Here is a 13,866-nt window from a genome sequence, read left to right on the forward strand (position 1 = left end):
TAGATTCACAGAACACTTTACTTGTTGCTGATTGAGCCACAGATAATTACAGACATATGTAAATGTTTTCTTTTAAAGATGCTTGAAGAACACAAGGCTGTGATCCTTCAGAAATATGCCCGTGCATGGCTTGCCAGGCGCAGATTTCAGAATATTCGGCGGTTTGTATCAAATATCCAGCTTTCATACAGAGTTCAGCGACTGCAGAAAAAGATAGAAGAACAGGTGAGGAACACCAGTCAGTTTATGATTTCTACTGTCTTTTTGTCATATCTATTTGTTAACTAGAGACTTCTGTGAATTATGATATCCATAGTTTTCTTTACAAGACATGGAAATACAGTGGGAATATTGTAAGGGATATAATCCCTTATTATCTAATAATATATATTATTTTTCATTATAATCTTGTAGTTATTATTAAATATTATGATCCAATAACTGCTCTGGATCATTATATTTAATAACTTTGGGGTATCCTGTATTATGTTCCTTTCATGGCTTATTTTTGAGTCATACCAGTCCAATTATCTTTAAGATAGTAGCTTTAACCTAGTTGGTGCAAACAATCTGTTTTTGAAATAATCACAATTGACCTGGAATCATGAGCAGAAATAGGTCAGATGCGTCTTCCACAGCTGAGGAGTGGCAAAGCATAGATTGTACTGCCAAAGAGTTGCTTGAAAGTAATTCTCTTTGGCCATGAAGAGTTCTACACAAAAATAAGTTTGATTATTGAAGTATAGAGCTGATTTCTGCCAGTAATTTTTTAGGGAAGTATACTAGGAGACAATGCTATTAAACAGTTACAAGTGTGATTTCTTTTGTTTTATTTTACCTGTCTTGCTCAACGTAGAGTAGAGAAAATCATGGCTTGTTGGAACGATTGACCAATCTGTCTTCAACTCATATGAATGACTTGGATACAATTCAGAAACTTGAATTAGAGCTTGAAAAGTTAACTGCTCAAAAGAGAACATATGAGGAGAAAGGGAAAAAATATAAAGAGGACAGTGAACAGGTACAATTTCCTTACTTTTTTTGGTGCTTATATTTTAGTTGAAAAATTGTTCATTGCTGGATTTATCAAATGCATGATTCTGAGTGTTGCTAAGTAAGTTCAATTTTTGTGGGGTGATGAGGAAGGATGAAGTTTGTATATACTTCTTAATTGTATCTTTTGCTTATTTTTTGTGTGTACAGAAAATCTTCAAACTTGAAAATCAGAATAAAGAATTACGAGAACAGAAAGAGACCTTAGAAATAAAGCTTCAAGAAAAAACTGAGGAAATGAAAGGTACAATAATTAACAGGAGTTTTAAAGGAGCAGGTGAAAGTTGTAAAGTCAGTTTTACAGCAAATGTAAAAGTATATATATATATATATGTATATATATATATATATAAATTCTGAATTTACAGAAAATTGAAAGTTGGCTCTAATCTTCTCTTCTTTGAAGCTACTTTAGAATGTGTAGGGCAAATGCTTTTAGTATAATAATTAAATGAAATTTGTTCTTTGAGTAGCAAAAGCTCTGCTCTTACTGCAATTCCTACCTTAGAGATAGCATGTGCATTCCTTTAAAGTGTCTCTTTGGCCTTCATTCCTTTAATATAATGTTTTTAAGAATTTAGCTTTGAAGGATTCAAGCAACACATGATATTAAGTAAACTTTAGAGGAATAAAATTTTGGTGCTTCAGAACTGTTCTGTAGCATTATTTATCAAGTTTACTGTTATAATTCTTGACATTTTAGATAATTTCTGTATAAAAATAGTTTAAAATATATTAAAGATTGCTTATTAAAACAAAAAAAAATCTTCTCATTTTGATAACACTGTTTTAATAAATACACTTAATTGCGTGAAGGTCTTTGAAATACTGCAATATTTTTTGACAGAGAAAATGGATGCCCTCACGAAGCAACTCTTCGATGATATACAAAAAGAAGAAAGTCAGAGAATGTATGGAATCTGAACTCAATTTTTTTGAAACATCCATTTTTTTTCTTTCTCTGCCTTTCTTTTTCCTGCTTTAAATATAATCACATCACTTACGAATCTGTTAGTATTCTTGAACAGTAATGCTAGTACTGAAGTTCTTTATGTACTTAGTTGAAGAAGAGCACATGATTGTGGGTCAGTCACATGCAGAAAATTATACTGCAGACTTAAGACTTCTTGTTTTTGCAGTTTCCTGTCTTTTCATGTATCTTCGAAAATTAAAAGGAGCCCTTGATAATGATGGTGTTTTTGGATATCCTCAGTATTCAGACATTTAGAAAGGCAGCTGATGGCCATACCAGTCATATTTCCTGTGAAGTAATTGTTAAACAGCAGAACTGAAAGATTCAATGTGAAGGAAAGGCAGGAATTTTAAATATTTTAGGTTAAAAATATAGGGGAAAAACTTTTTTCCCCTTTGCTATACTCTTTGCAGGTTTAAACATATTTTTAGCAATGTAGTATGACATTCTCAGATCAAAAAAATATTACTGTTTTTATGGAAGAGTTTTACAATAACTCTTTACCAATATATGACAGAGAACCATAGGTACCAAAGAAACTCTGTCCTCTGAAATTTGAAGAGTGCACTGAATCTGTTTCTGAGGCTCGGAAGCTGTGTTCTGCTTCAGTTCAGTCTGATATTAGTTACAATAGACTTCAGAGTATAATAAGAGAACTTTTTGGGGGGAGGTTCTGCTTTCCCCATTAACAGTATTATGTTGGAAGCCAGTCCATTCCAGCAGGTGCCAGTAGAAAATGCCAAGATTCTTCCATTGTGTTACTGAGAAGGACATGGGGCTTTCTGCTGCTATGTCCTTCTTCAGTGTGCCTATGTAAATGTAGCAGAGAGTTGTTTAAGTAGGCAAAGAGTTAGAGAATTAGCCTTTAAGTGGAAAAGTTCGGTTCTGTCTTGAATACAGTCCCAATACCTGACTAGGATGTAGGGAAATACAGGGACATTCTTATCTCATTATCATTCATTTTGTAGGTTCATTCTAAGGATGTAGGGTAGCATTTTCAAGCAATTACAGTTCATTTAAGCTTTCTTGACTGAAATATGCCCTTCAAATTAAAAGAAAAACACAGTCCCCTCTTTCACTTCTAAGTTCAGGAAAAGAAAAACATCTTTTCATTGTCTTGTTTAGGATACTTGAGAAAAAAATCCAAAATCAGAAACATGATTATGAAAAGGAGATTGAATTGCTCAAGGGAGAAATTAAGGTTCTCAAAGAAGAAAAATCTCAGCTACAGCAACAAATTCAGCAAGAAATTATCATTCAGGATGGCCTGAAAATAGAAGTAGGGCAACTTACAAAACAAACGCAGGTAAAGTATGACGCAATGAATTTTGGAGTCTTTTCAGGATAAAGCAAGTAGACAATACGGATGTTTTATTTATAGATTATTATCATTGTTTGTCCTCAAGAACATTTTGGAACAAATAGTAATTAATAAGATGTATTTTATAAATAACTATGTTGTATCATTTTCGTGTAGTACTCAATAGAAGTTATTGCTCACAAAAAGAAATGCATGTTTTCAAGAGTATGACTAATTGTGCATGAATATGGATTTTAATGTGTGGAGCTTTTTTCTTCCTTTTCCCAAAAAGGGGTTTGTTTCTCAGGTTTGTTTTTCATAAACGTAATTTCTAATTTTTTTCCTATGACTCAATTCCATGACAAATACATGCTTTTTCACTACATCATGTTTTGTTCTGCTAAGAAACGGACGCTTTAAACAACACATTTTAAGCCTTCTAGCATATGAACTTGTTCATATTAATAATTATCTTTATGAATTAACTGATACATAGCCCTTGTCATTCACTTTCTGTCTCATTCTGTAATTTGTGTCTGATTAAGAAAATACCTGAGTTGCAAAAGGAAATTGAACTGCTGCAGACACAAAAATTGGATGTTGAAAAGCAGGCCCAGTCACAGAAGCGGGAAATGAGGGGTAAGCTACACATTAGATAATTCAGGGAACTTCCCAAGCATTATGTGAACCAAGCCAGTTTAAATTGTTTTTTTTTTTTTTCTTTGTTTGCTAGGATTGAAAAAATAATAATAATTAAAAAAAAAAATCTTTCTCGTTCCAGAGTGATTTAATTCAATTCGCAGCTTTACTTGCATGGGGTAAAACAAAAACCATGTGAGTTTTATGAAGTAATCATTGAGTACCAAGAAACTGATTTCAAATTTTTCTTCTTTTTGTTTAAAAATTAATAATAGTAGTTTAAACTTTACTTAGAATTTTAAAAGAATATCATAGTGACCCAAGAATATGGAAATATACGTTATTTGGCCTTCATTCAGCCTGTCGTTAGCCTCAGGTCTCATAACTGTCTGATACACTTAAATAACTTGCTGAACTGGGGTCTCTTTGAGAAAAGGTACCTAATAAGAGCACTGCTGTTGTGCACTTTGTACAATGCTAAGAAAGTGTCTTATAGGGCAAACCTGTATCTGCAGCATTTAATGTGGTAGGCTAGCACAAGAAGACAATCTGTATAACTGCAGCAGTTGTCTAGATCTAGAACAGAAAGATGGAACTTTACAGTGAAAGTTTGATGTGTTTTAAAAAAGCAAACAAAAAACAATATTAATAGTGTACTTTAGTACACTCATATACCTCATCATATTCTGGTAGTAAATATTTACTTAGTACCAGGAAAGAACCTTACAGATTCGGGAAGAGATTGGTTTGATTTTTATAATGATAACTTAATTGGAAATATGAGAAGGAAATTATTCATATGATAAACTTTTTTTTTTTTTTTTTTTTCCAGAAAAGATGTCGGAAGTTACAAAACAGCTTCTGGAAAGTTACGATTTTGAAGATGTAAGAAGCAGGTAATTTTGTTCTGAGGTCTCTTTTTAAAAAAATAAAAGTATATGTATATGTATATATATAAGGAATGCATTTTGTTTACCTGCACAGTAACAATACTGCCTTGTATTCTAGACTGTCTACGGAGGATTTGGAACACTTAAATGAGGATGGAGAATTGTGGTTTGCTTACGAGGGCTTGAAAAAAGCTACGAGGTTAGTCCAGTTCTTCAATGTTTTTCATAACTCCAAGCTGTGATCTAGAAGATAAACAGATAAGTGAGTAATTGATTTGGCAGTGTGATTCTGAACACCTGTTTAATAAATTAACCAACACTATGTTATATGATTGACTGAGTAGCTTTAACTCACTTTTAACTAATTCACTAAGTCAGTGAAATGTGTGCATGTTTTCAGTCTGGGAAATGTTTCCTTAGAGGTATCACACATACCTTGAAATTCTTTTAATGCCCAGGTAATGCAATGACATATCTGCATGTAGAACACTTTTTTCACTTTGTATGAAACTTAACCCATTGCATTGAGGTCATTACTACATCAGCAATTTTTTTTTTTTTTAATAGAGTATTGGAAAGTCACTTCCAGTCTCAGAAAGAAATCTATGAAAAGGAGATCGAAGGTTTGAATTTCAAAGTTGAACATCTTAGCCAAGATATTAATCATCTACAAAAATTATTTCGAGAGGAAAATGACATAAATGATGGTATTCGACTTGAAGTTAGCAGGCTAACTTCAGAAAACATGGTAAGTGTAGTAAAGCCAAAGTATCTTACTGTTACTTAGTAGTTCAACCCAAAAGAGTTTGTGTCACAGAGCCCTCAAAATCTTGAAGTCATGTCCTTCATTCACAAGGTTCAAACAGTTGTGGCCATCTAAGATTGCACATCCATACAGGCTTTTTCCCTGCATGCAAGGATAACATGTTAGAATGCAGCTAAAGTTATTGTCTAAGTGTACAGCTTGTTGGGGCAGCCTCACAGAGACCTTTTTTTCTAAACCCCCCCCCCTTTTTTTTTTTTACATAAACCTGATTATGTTATTTTAATCACAGATTGGCAAAATACTGTTTTACAAACTCTGACTTTGGCAACCCACAACCAGCTTCAGATTTGTAATACAAATACTTGAGGCGTTCAGATTTAGAATTTAGTTTTTCTCCCCCCGTAGTCAAAGGGCAGAAACTAGCATCTTTTGATCTGAAGCCTCTTTAAAGCTGTCGCTGTCTCTCAGCTTGAAAAGTTCTGTGATTTGGTTGTCAATTAAAAAACAGATGCCTGAGGCACTAGATTATGCAGTTTTGAGGTACTCTCCACTAGGGGGCAGCTAACCATATAACGTCGCTAATACATTGCAGGCAGGACTTAAAAAATTTTAACTGGTTATTAGTACTGTGTAAAAACCTATCTAACATCAAGTGCTATCCTACTAGAAGACCATATATACTGTATCATTTTTTCTGCTAAGTGAAGTATAGCTCTAGAAATATTTTCAAAACAAACTTCATAAATTGAAAACACAACAAAAAGTAACTAATAACATTATTTCTTAAAAATGATAACGTACTGATCTTTTTCCAAAGTTAACCAAGCTAGGAAAGTTAATTGTCTAATTTCCTTTAAAATACAGAATATAAGAATAGTAGTATTGGGTCAGTCCAAATATTTGTTAGCTCCCTAATTTTTAAAGAGTGTCTGGCAGCAGATGCCTCCAGAAAAAAGTTATGTAATTCAGGCAAGTACTCTCCCACAGTTGTCTTCCCAGTCTTTACCTATTTGCAGTTGAAGGTCTTCTGATGTCACAGGTAACATTACAGATGTTTCAAAATGAACATGCTGAGATATGCAAGTGTCCTTTTTCTCTAAAAGGTGATTCCAGATCTCAAACAGCAAGTTTCTGAACTTGAAAATCAAAAATTAGATCTTGAAAACCGTCTTCAAGAACAGACTATAAAGTTGAAAGGTAAAATACCATTGTGGTCATCGGTCTTATAGTTGAGAGGTACATAATGAATTTCCTAGACTTGAATGTGTAAAAGCTGAAGCAGCATTACTTCATTGCCTGATTACTTACTTAAGTGCCAGTAAAATGTAAAAAACACCATGAAAGAAGTGCTGTATAGTTTATAGCTCTGTTACTAAACAAAAATATATGCAAATATGTGCACTTCTTTCATTTTTGAACTTTTTTGTCATTTAGTTCTGTGGTTTGGATGTATGGAAGTATACTCAGCAGGGCTAAGAATATATGAAACAAAGTATGCTCTTTGGAAACAGTCAAGAAGGAAAGATGATTTGGAACTTAAGTTGTACTCCATGAGGTGAAATTCAGAGGGTGTTGAAAAATTCAGAGTAGGAGATGGGGAAATGTTCGTGTTAAATTTGCTTGTTTGAAAGTACTTCTCTATTTAGGAGAGCATAAGTTGCTGTGGGTTCTGTATCTCTAAGTGTAATGTCTTCCTTGGCAACTTATTTTTTAAAAATTTACAATTTGTTTTACTGTCAACTGTAAGAAGTTAATTATGTCAAAATCCCCTATCACATATAATCTTCTGTGTAGAATTTTTAAATATTTCTCTGCATTATGTGATGATATTAAATTTTGTTACAAAAAAAAAAATGAGTGTAAGAAAAGATTTTACTAAATACAAGTACAGAACAGTAAGTAAATGTGATCTTATTTTCTTGTGTTGAAAGAGATGTCTAATCAGCTGCATCATGAGCCAGAAGGGGACAGAACACTAAGGAGGTAAATAGATTTATGTTTCCTTTTTTTTTTTTTTATTTTATATTTTAATTTATGTAAGTGCTATAGGCTGGGCGTAACAATCACTTAAAATTGAAGTACACATCCAAAATAAGATTCATCTTGCAGCCTTGAATACAGCTCATAGGTAATGGGCAAATATGATACGACTATGCTTTAACAGAAGAACAGTAAAAGACAAAGCTTCCTGTCTGTTTCTAGAACAAATGAGGCACAGAATGAAATAAACATAAAAGCCAAAGAGAGATTGAATGTCATAACCCAAGAAATTGAAGGTCTGAGCAACGGTTTGAAGCAAGATGAAATCCATGATGAAGTAAAAAGCAAGATAAAGCAAGAAACAACTCGACTTACTGTGGAAAACATGGTGAGGAAATGAAATCCTCATTAAGAAACTGTACCTAAAATGCAAGATAAAAAGAAAGAAATCATGATTGTATGGTATGGGCAGCATGTTTTCTCAGTTCATTGGGGAGAAAAAAGGTAGAGAAGTTTCATTTTTCTTCCACTGAATATAAGTAAAAATACATTGTAATGGTTTTAATTGTGGCAATAGCATGTAGCAGTAGAAAGCATTTCTTTATTGTGATTTCTCTGAACTCACTGACTTTGATTATTACAGGATCTTGAAGAAAAACTAGACATGAAAGATAGAATAATTAAAAAATTGGAAGATCAGATCAAAACTCTTACCAAGACTATTGAAAAAGGTAAAATATTGTGTGACTATTAGTAGTAGTAGCTTTGGATGGTCAGCGTGTGTTGTAGAGGAGGTAGATTTACAAAACTGAAAAAAAAAAAAAAAAGTAGGGTTTTGGGGTGGAGTTAGAAATTTAAAACCTCAGGAAAAAGTGCCAGGGAACCATCAACAGAAATTTTATAAAAGCTCCTTCCTGTATTTTTTTTTTCCATCTAAATAATAGGCACATATGAGACCTAGAGTATATGATAAAGTTTAATTCAGAGGCATCATGTTCTGTCAATAAAAGTTAATACATATCCTCACATAAGCTGTCTCTGAGAATAGAATGTTAGTTTTGCATCAGATGAGTTTCTCCTGACATAGGTCTTCAGATGGCAGATAGTTACTGATATGAAGTTAGTTTGTACAAAATTCTTACATAGCAAGTAATTCTTCACTGTAGAATGCACCTCAAATGGATCCAGAAGTAACTAATGTAGATGTGTACCACTGCTATTTAATTGCCTTATTCATGTAAGTAATTCCACTGAATCCAGTGAAACTATTCACATGAATAATATAAATATTATTTAACTCAATGCTTGGAACTGTAAGCTAAAAACATTAATGTGAACAGAGCCTGTACTCTATTAAAGAGAAACTGCTTTTCTCCATTAGTTTGTTCTAACATATGAATGATGACTGAGTCATTTATCTGCAGTTAACAGTGCTTTATGTTTGACAGTCAATGAAGTTCACGTGCCAACTTTGTCCAAAGAGTACATTGGAATGATGGAGTACAAAAAAGAGGATGAAGAAAGGATTGTTCAGAATCTGATCCTTGGTATTATAGTAACACTTCACTTAAGTAACATTTTATCAGTAGTCAGTGATTGTCAGTGTAGAAAAATACAACAAAAACTACAAGATGTTCTCATTTACGTTCAAAGTTGGCTTTATCCCTCTCTCTTACTACTATAACCACTTGGGGATGCTACATTGCTCTTTTTCTACTGCCAGTCATTTCAAATACAAAGAGCTTCATCTGTTTTGCAATCGTGTCTGACTTTTAAATTATTCTGACTATCATCTTCCTTAGTATCTGTTCATTTATAAAGCTGTAAATCTCAGGAGCGATCTAGGGACTTGAGTTTACTTTCTAGTCATACAGGAAGTAATTTATTCCTAGCCATCCTAGTCATCATTCTGATCTTTAAGGTCCATTCCAACCCAAGCCGTTCTGTGATCTACTAACTTTTGTAAGTCATTGGTCATATATCCACGTGTGATGTATTAATCTCATCTGTTTTTCTGTATCGTTCCTTTTGCTTTCATATTTCTCTTGTAGGGGAATTCTGCCCTTTTTCTGAGTTACCTCACAATATCAGTCTTAGTGACAAACCAGATTTTTGCATTAGTTTGCAGTTAATAGTAAACTCAACAATGTTTCCATGCATTTGATCTTGTCTTTTTCAGAATGACACTTTAAATCTTTTTATTTTTATATAATTATCCTGATCACTCTCCTCTACGCAGATTTAAAGCCACGTGGAGTTGTAGTTAATATGATACCTGGCCTTCCAGCTCACATCCTATTCATGTGTGTGAGGTATGCAGATTATCTGAATGATGCTGACATGCTGAAATCTTTCATAAATGTAACCATTGATGGTATCAAACAAGTTGTTAAGGTAGGAATTATGTTTGGCTGTATTGTACTTTTTGATTTTTATGTAAGGTTTATGAGATGCATGCACAATACCTGAGAAATGCTGACACTTTCATTTGCTAGTATTTCTATAATGAATAATTATTATTAGTGACACTTTTTTCCTGTTAGTAGTAGTATGCATATAAAGTCTCCAGCTAAGGTTCCACTGTGCTGAACACTGTAACACAGTAACATGTACTAACAGAGATTAAATGGTTTTGCCAACAACCTTTTCAGATAAAGGTAAAGTATTTTACATCAAAAAATGAGTAGCTAATTAGGTTTTAAGTGCAACTGTGCTTTCAGCACAGGTAAAAGTTGGATGGACAGAAATGAAGGTTAGTATATTTGTCAGTAGACAGGTTTGTTTTTTCGTTTTTTGTTTGTTTGTTTGTTTTGTTTTTATTATTATTATTATTTTTATTTTTAAAATCAGAGGGTTTTGTACTTCTGTTCTACTAGAATAACGTTTTCTTGGCATGTTATTTGGTACTTCAGCATTAGTACCTGAATGATTAAGGTTACTTTGCCAGCCAGTTTACAAAACCAAGATATATATAAGAATCATTCATCTGTTATCTCACCTACATTACAAATTCAGCTATGTGAATGCTTTATTATGGATTTAGAATGTAGTAAAACACCAGGCATGCTTGGTAACACAGGTGGGAATGGACCATGGCTTATGCAGCTGATTTTGTTATTTAAAGAATGCCTGTGGTTGGTTCACACGCACACACAAAAAATTATACAACGGTTTATCCATAAGAAAATGCTTGTGCATATTAGGCTAACAAAAATAAAATGTGTAGTTAGGATTGTGTTTATATGTAGTTCAGTTTCATTTCTATATACAGGCATTGTTCACACTTCTGCAAGAAGGCCTCCAGTACACCATCTCACTACACATAGAAATGTGTAAAACTACTTAAGACTAATGTATTTAGCGCCTCTCATATAAGAATTAACCAATGTTTAACAAATAAAAGAGGGGTCTTTTTTTCTGTATATATGTTAACCTAAAAAAAAATAAATGATTTGTACAGTTAGCATGTTACAGATGCTGTTATGTTCCTTCTGCCTTAGATGTGTGCTATTATGCCAACTCTGTAGTAGTCTTAAGTTTCATCTTTGAAATTAAGCTAACTTAGTAAGACAATGCCATTATAAGTTTGCTCTGTCATTTTCAGGAAAATTCAGAAGATTTTGAGATGTTGTCCTTTTGGCTTTCCAATACGTACTATTTTCTTAACTGTTTGAAGCAATACAGTGGGGAAGAGGTAAGAGTGATTTCATCAAATCATTTCATTACTTTACTTCTGTCAGACTTTAGTTCAGTAAGCAAAATAAACAGAGATAATCAATAGATAGTTATTCACCAGGTCATCACTGTTCCTTCAGGATATTTTGATATTTATAATATTGCAATATTTGTATTGCTTTGCAGTGGTGATATATCTTACACAAATAATAAGACAGTATAGAATTACCTGATCCAGTGATCCCCAAAAAACATAAAAGTGCTTAAGTCAGTTAATTTCCTAACATGGAAACCGTTATGTAAATGAAACTCTATACATGAATTTAATGTGAGCTGGATTTCAGATGTCCAGCTGCATATATATAAAAGGGTTTAGTTGCTTTATAATTGTGACCACTTCAAACACTTGCTGCTACCATTATGAGCTAACTGAAGAAATTCTCTGGAAAGGAGCAATATAATACTCTTCTTTTGTCCCTGTATTTAACTTGCTTGTTTAAGTTAAATTTTATCCCGTGGTTCAAAATTGTTTTAAATTGCAAACTCTTAATATATTTTACTGCTAGGTTTTATTAACTTACATAGACTGAAGCAAAATTGCACAGGCACATCAGGATTAAAGCCAACAGGTGCCATAAAGCCTTGGAATCACAGTAACTGTGTACAACTGAGTACAACAGTACTCCCTCTTGTGGCTATATCGATAAAATCTAAAGAGCAATGAAGAATTTAAAACATTTAAATTCAATAAATAACAATCTTATAACATGTAATCTCAACAGTAGGGAGTGGTCTGAATCCAGAATTTTGTGTGTTGATCTATGTTTGTAGTGAACACTCAAGAATTCACACAAGTTAGGATTCAGCCTAGATTTTTTGAAACAGAATTTTTCTTATGAAAAGTCCAAAAATTAGATCCCTTTGCAGCAATAAAGCATACATTATTAATTATCATTTTTAAGCATTTTGCAAGCAGAATTTAAACAACTGTTTTTTGTTGTTTGTTTGTTTGTTTTTAATTAAATAGTTTGATTTCTGTTTATGTGATCAAGGAATTGCTGCAAAGTCCAACGAAATCTAGGCATGCCTTTCCTTTGGCGTTAGTATGCTTTTGAACAGAGTAAGCATGAGCATTAAATGGAATAATAAGTGCAAGGAGCCCAGAGCTAGATGCATCCATTGCAGTTAGCAGTCGATTTCACTCATTCTGAGACCATTTTGGCCAGAGACAGAATGGATTACTCTAATATATACGTTGGAATATAATACCAGTTTATAATGTCATGTGATTTCTGATAATTATATCTACAACTTAATTGTAGGAATTTATGAAGTCTAACACCCCACGTCAGAATAAGAACTGTTTGAAGCATTTTGATCTGTCAGAATATAGACAAATTCTTAGTGATTTGGCCATTCGTATATATCACCAATTCATTATTGTAATGGAGAACAACATTCAACCCATGATCGGTAAGACAGCAAAACTCCAAACACAGTTAAATCTAGTTTGTTAAGTACATGAATAAAGATTACACGTGGAGGGAAGGGATGGGACAGACTTCTTTCTTTCATTTATATGTGTGTACCTGCATGTGTGTTTCTGCACATATAAATTCCACTGTTACATCCCCACAGGGCTTGGAGAGACTTTTTCCTCTGAACAGTTTCCCTGTATGGTATAATGCTTTGAAACAGACCAGCCTTCTGCAGAAAGAATAGGGTTTTGAAAATTTTTGTGCTCCAGAATCCTTTGTCAGTATTTTATTTTTCTTCTATCATTCAAATTTTAAAATATCTTAAAGTTATATTTAGTTGAAGAACTAAGTTAACGTAACGGAAAGGAGCCTTACGAGTGTTAGTCTTACCAGTTGTTTTTTATTGTATTTCAGTACCAGGCATGCTGGAATATGAAAGTCTCCAAGGAATTTCTGGCTTGAAACCTACAGGGTTCCGTAAACGTTCTTCTAGTATAGATGACACAGATACCTACACAATGACCTCTATCCTGCAACAACTCAGCTATTTTTATAGTACTATGTGCCAGAATGGCTTGGACTCTGAGCTTCTAAAGCAAGCAGTGAAGCAGCTTTTCTTTCTGATTGGAGCTGTTACCCTCAATAGTCTCTTCCTCCGCAAGGACATGTGCTCTTGTAGAAAAGGAATGCAGATAAGGTAAAGCCAGTAAACTTTCAGCAAGCAGTTGATTGAGAATGAATTTTTAACATTTTAATGTGACCTAGTTCTTTATTATTAAGTCATTAGTTATTCTGTGACCATTCTGCTGGAAGTAGTCAACTGGTTTTTGGTTTTGTTTTGTTTTTTGTTTTTTAAACTCTTTTTAAAAAATAGATCTTTGCTTTTTAAGCTAAGCTTTCTCAACCTAAAACAATACAAATCATGCTGTCCATGGACATGTTGATTTCCATGTAGGAAAAGACAGAAAATGACAGTCTAGAGCTCAAAGTTGGTCCTGTGTTCAGTTTTCTTCCTATGCTTGTGGGCTCATGATGATGAATAGTATTTTTAATTCAAAACAGGTAGTGTCCCCTGTCTGGCAAATAGACAAAAGCAATCTTGATTTTTTCAG

The 13,866-nt window shown here is 33.3% G+C and overlaps 1 protein-coding gene and 1 long non-coding RNA gene across 4 annotated transcripts in view; one reads left to right on the forward strand and one right to left on the reverse strand.

Annotated features, from left to right (window-relative positions):
• MYO5C (myosin VC) overlaps positions 1-13,866 on the forward strand; it is a 35,015-nt gene that overhangs the window by 17,810 nt on the left and 3,339 nt on the right. For 2 of the 3 annotated variants that reach the window (XM_084531957.1, XM_084531958.1), the window contains exons 21-38: positions 79-225; positions 857-1,021; positions 1,204-1,297; positions 1,901-1,964; positions 3,152-3,332; positions 3,872-3,965; positions 4,798-4,861; positions 4,974-5,054; positions 5,423-5,603; positions 6,725-6,818; positions 7,553-7,604; positions 7,824-7,989; positions 8,245-8,332; positions 9,050-9,148; positions 9,841-9,995; positions 11,206-11,295; positions 12,599-12,749; positions 13,169-13,451. In XM_084531957.1, the coding sequence (XP_084388083.1) occupies positions 79-225; positions 857-1,021; positions 1,204-1,297; positions 1,901-1,964; positions 3,152-3,332; positions 3,872-3,965; positions 4,798-4,861; positions 4,974-5,054; positions 5,423-5,603; positions 6,725-6,818; positions 7,553-7,604; positions 7,824-7,989; positions 8,245-8,332; positions 9,050-9,148; positions 9,841-9,995; positions 11,206-11,295; positions 12,599-12,749; positions 13,169-13,451 (2,249 nt within the window). Of the gene's footprint in view, positions 1-78; positions 226-856; positions 1,022-1,203; positions 1,298-1,900; positions 1,965-3,151; positions 3,333-3,871; positions 3,966-4,797; positions 4,862-4,973; positions 5,055-5,422; positions 5,604-6,724; positions 6,819-7,552; positions 7,605-7,823; positions 7,990-8,244; positions 8,333-9,049; positions 9,149-9,840; positions 9,996-11,205; positions 11,296-12,598; positions 12,750-13,168; positions 13,452-13,866 lie in introns of those variants that run through there. The other variant, XM_084531959.1, reaches the window with a different exon arrangement.
• Positions 1-13,866, reverse strand: part of LOC311442585 — a 25,410-nt gene continuing 11,544 nt past the window's right edge. Inside the window, exons 4-9 of the long non-coding RNA XR_014696760.1 lie at positions 7,977-8,023; positions 5,633-5,762; positions 4,942-5,098; positions 839-962; positions 597-712; positions 1-201 (exon numbers count right to left, since the gene is read on the reverse strand). This is a non-coding gene — a long non-coding RNA (uncharacterized lncRNA). The remainder of the gene's footprint in view (positions 202-596; positions 713-838; positions 963-4,941; positions 5,099-5,632; positions 5,763-7,976; positions 8,024-13,866) is intronic.

The sequence above is a fragment of the Aythya ferina genome (assembly GCF_964211825.1).
Source record: "Aythya ferina genome assembly, chromosome: 11".
NCBI lineage: Eukaryota > Metazoa > Chordata > Aves > Anseriformes > Anatidae > Aythya > Aythya ferina.